We start from the raw sequence: 3,299 nt of genomic DNA, 5'->3' as shown, positions 1-3,299 counted from the left end.
TTCTGGTCGGGTCACTACTCCCCACGCAGTGGAAGTGGGGGGCGTGGTCCGCATGAGCTGGAACCAATGGGAACCGAGGTTGAGGCGAGAGCCCCGCCCCTGGCATGACGCACGAACCTCAGACACAGGCTTCACCACCGAGGGCCCAGACCCTGCAGTGGCTGTAACAAAACCCAGACTCCCAGGTCCCGGCCAATGGAGCCGATTTAGACTGGAGCAGGACCGCGTCTGTCAAAAGCCCCACTCGGCAGCCGCGGTGGAGTTCAGAAGGAGAGCTGGAGCGCTGCGCTGCCTCCCCGCCCCCGCCGGGATTTATTGAGTATTTGGGCTGGAAAATTAAGTGGCCCTGATGATGTTACCAAGCCCGGTCACTTCCACCCCTTTCTCAGTCAAAGACATCTTGAACCTGGAGCAGCAGCAGCAGCATCAGCACTTCCACGGCGCTCATTTGCAAGCGGACTTGGAGCACCACTTCCACTCAGCGCCCTGCATGCTGGCCACCGCCGATGGGACGCAATTTTCTGACGGAGGGGAAGAAGACGAGGAAGAAGAAGGGGAGAAATTGTCCTATTTGAACTCACTAGCCACGGCCGACGGCCACGACGGCCACGGGGATTCTGGGCTCTGTCCGCAGAGCTATGTCCACGCGGTCCTGCGAGACTCATGCGGCGGGCCTAAGGAACATGAAGAGGACTCCGAGGTCGTGAGGGACCGGAGCCAAAGTGAGTAGAGGGGGGAAGGAAACGCACCCGCACATCTGGAGCAATGGCGGAGCGCCCCCAGATACCCCCCAAAACCTGCCCCTTTAGCCCTTGGCTGGGGTCATGCCTCGCCCTGGTCCAGGACAACTCCGCAAAGAGCAGGTGCCTGGGGTGGAGGGAGAAGGACCAGGTGACCCCGACAACTCCTCCTCCCAGAGAGGGGTCCATGCAGCCCCTAAGGGAAGGGAAGGTCGGTGTTGCCGCCCTAATGTAGATAAGCAACAGGGGCTCAGCCGCTGAGTCCGGGCAAACTCACTGTATTTTTGCTCTTTCCAAGAGCTAAAGGGGCCAGAGCTTGAATCTTTTCCACCTTCCCTCTAGCATGAGACCAGTTCTCTGATGCCAGAGCAGTGGTCCCTCTTTTCAGAAAAAAAGGGGGGTCCAAGCAGGTTGTGTCCAGCATCCACGGGGCACAGGAAGTTTGCTAGAGACCAGCTGAGTGATTTCCTCTTCTCTTTACTTGGAGCTCAGCGTCCTCGAACCCACAGCACCCGGCAGAGAGGTTGCGTGGGAACACAGTCTGTTCCGCAGAGCACTCACACCCCTGAGGCGCCGGCCTTTTTTTTAAAGAATTCTTAACGTTTTGCTTTGTGTCCCAGGCAGTGCTGCTTCCGGCCGAAGGAAAACCGCGCCAGACTTAGTCTAAGATCCCGGCGCTCCCATCGGATGGGAGGTGACTTGGGCAGGGAACTCAGATAACTGAATACAACCTCCAAGGAGGTGTTTGTGTCTGAGGGGACACGGTGGAATCTCTTTCCCCAAGAGGAAATTTGATCTGGCCAAAGCCGAGGCCTGCCTCCCCTCTGACAGCTCCCCTGGGCCTAAAATCGACGTGAAGCTGTCTGTATCAGTCAAATTTCCTTTCTCTCTAAGGCAGCACAGACGACATCACACGGGCATTTAGCTGTGAGCATGCAGTGCTTTACGAGCACAAATTAGTCGCTGGGCAATGCACGAGCGTTACACTTTCTATCAGAAAGATGTCCGTGCAACTCTCGCATACCGGCTCCCAGATACCAACACGCCTCACACCTTCCGCTATCTGTGACGGCGTGGAAGGCAAACGAGTTTGCAAATACTGTAGTTATTATGTAGTTGCAAACGTGCATCCTGAAAATAGTCATTAGCACGCTGAGCCGCACATGTAATACGGGGTAATCTCTCTCGCAGATGCTCAAGTTCTAAATAAACGCCGCGCACTAACTATAACTACCCCTCCCCGTGGAACGTGCCTCGAGGGCGTTCTAACTGTGCTTGGAAGGAGCCACAAACTTTCCAAAAACTCTAGACATTTACTACCGCACGCTCCGTGCAGCTACCAACAAGGGCACCGTGCTCCGGGGCCGGAGCTGTCGTGAGGTCTGGCACATCTAAGGGACGCTGATGTTTTGCTTCTTCCGCAGAAAGCTGCCAGCTGAAGAAGCCTCTGGAGGCGGCGGGAGACTGTAAGGCGGCCGAGGATGGCGAGAGGCCGAAGCCACGCAGCCGCCGGAAGCCCCGGGTCCTCTTCTCGCAAGCCCAGGTCTTCGAGCTGGAGCGCAGGTTCAAGCAGCAGCGGTACCTGTCGGCGCCGGAGCGCGAGCACCTCGCCAGCAGCCTGAAGCTCACGTCCACGCAGGTGAAGATCTGGTTCCAGAATCGCAGGTACAAGTGCAAGAGACAGCGGCAGGACAAGTCTCTGGAGCTGGGCGCGCACGCGCCCCCGCCGCCGCCGCGCCACGTGGCGGTGCCGGTGCTGGTGCGGAACGGGAAGCCGTGCGTCACGCCCGGCGCCCAAGCCTACGGGGCGCCCTACAGCGTGAGCGCGGGCGCCTACTCCTACAACGGCTTCCCCGCCTACGGCTATGGAAATTCGGCTGCGGCCGCGGCCGCCGCCGCCGCCGCCGCCGCCGCCGCTGCGGCCTACAGCGGTAGCTACGGCTGTGCGTACCCCGCGGGCGGCGGCGGCGGAGGGGGCGGCGGGGCCCCTGCGGCGGCCGCGGCATTGCAGCCCGCCTGCAGCGCGGCCGGAGGCGGCCCCTTTGTGAACGTGAGCAACCTGGGCGGCTTCGGCGGCGGTGGCAGCGCTCAGCCGTTGCATCAGGGTGCGGCGGCCGGGGCAGCTTGCGCGCAGGGCACCTTGCAGGGCATCCGGGCCTGGTAGGGTCAAGGCGGCGGGCGCCCCACCACAGCCTGGCGCCGCGGGACTGAGTGCGAGAAAGGCTGGATCCAAGGGCCAAGTCCCCTTGTTAAACAAAAACAAAACAAAACAAAACTCGTCTCGCTCACTAGAGAGCCCTGAGCGCAGCTCACATTCGGCTTGAGGAAGGGGTCTCAGGGGCGAGGAGGATGCCCAGGGCCGGTGCGGAGACTGACTCCGAGGCAGAAAGGCCGGCTGGTGCCGGGGAGGACGGTGGCCCCGACCTGGCCCTGAACGGAGAGCGAGAGGCTGGGAATCTTGCTGCCGCTCGGTTCTCCCCGAGCGAGAAGGCTTCTCTCCCTCGGGCTTCCCAAGGCCTCCTCAAAGCGTTGGCGGAGAACCCAAAGACACACACACAA

The 3,299-nt window shown here is 60.8% G+C and overlaps 1 protein-coding gene across 1 annotated transcript; it reads left to right on the top strand.

The window, feature by feature from the left end:
* The first annotated feature begins 349 nt into the window (after positions 1 to 349).
* NKX2-3 (NK2 homeobox 3) lies at positions 350 to 2,904 on the top strand. The gene is made up of 2 exons (XM_006089944.3): positions 350 to 722; positions 2,165 to 2,904. The coding sequence occupies exons 1-2, from the start codon at positions 350 to 352 to the stop codon at positions 2,902 to 2,904; spliced, it is 1,113 nt and encodes a 370-aa protein (XP_006090006.1).
* The last annotated feature ends 395 nt before the right edge of the window (positions 2,905 to 3,299 follow it).

This window comes from Myotis lucifugus, unplaced genomic scaffold (genome assembly GCF_000147115.1).
Source record: "Myotis lucifugus unplaced genomic scaffold, Myoluc2.0 scaffold_66, whole genome shotgun sequence".
Lineage (NCBI taxonomy): Eukaryota > Metazoa > Chordata > Mammalia > Chiroptera > Vespertilionidae > Myotis > Myotis lucifugus.
Note: the sequence above shows the minus strand (reverse complement) of the source record. Positions and strands in the feature narration are given on the sequence as shown.

Coding starts and splice junctions, on each gene's coding strand:
- NKX2-3 (XM_006089944.3), top strand. CDS start 350: ATGATGTTACCAAGCCCGGTCACTTCCACCCCTTTCTCAGTCAAAGAC. Junction 723..2,164: donor CGTGAGGGACCGGAGCCAAA/GTGAGTAGAGGG, acceptor CTTCTTCCGCAG/AAAGCTGCCAGCTGAAGAAG.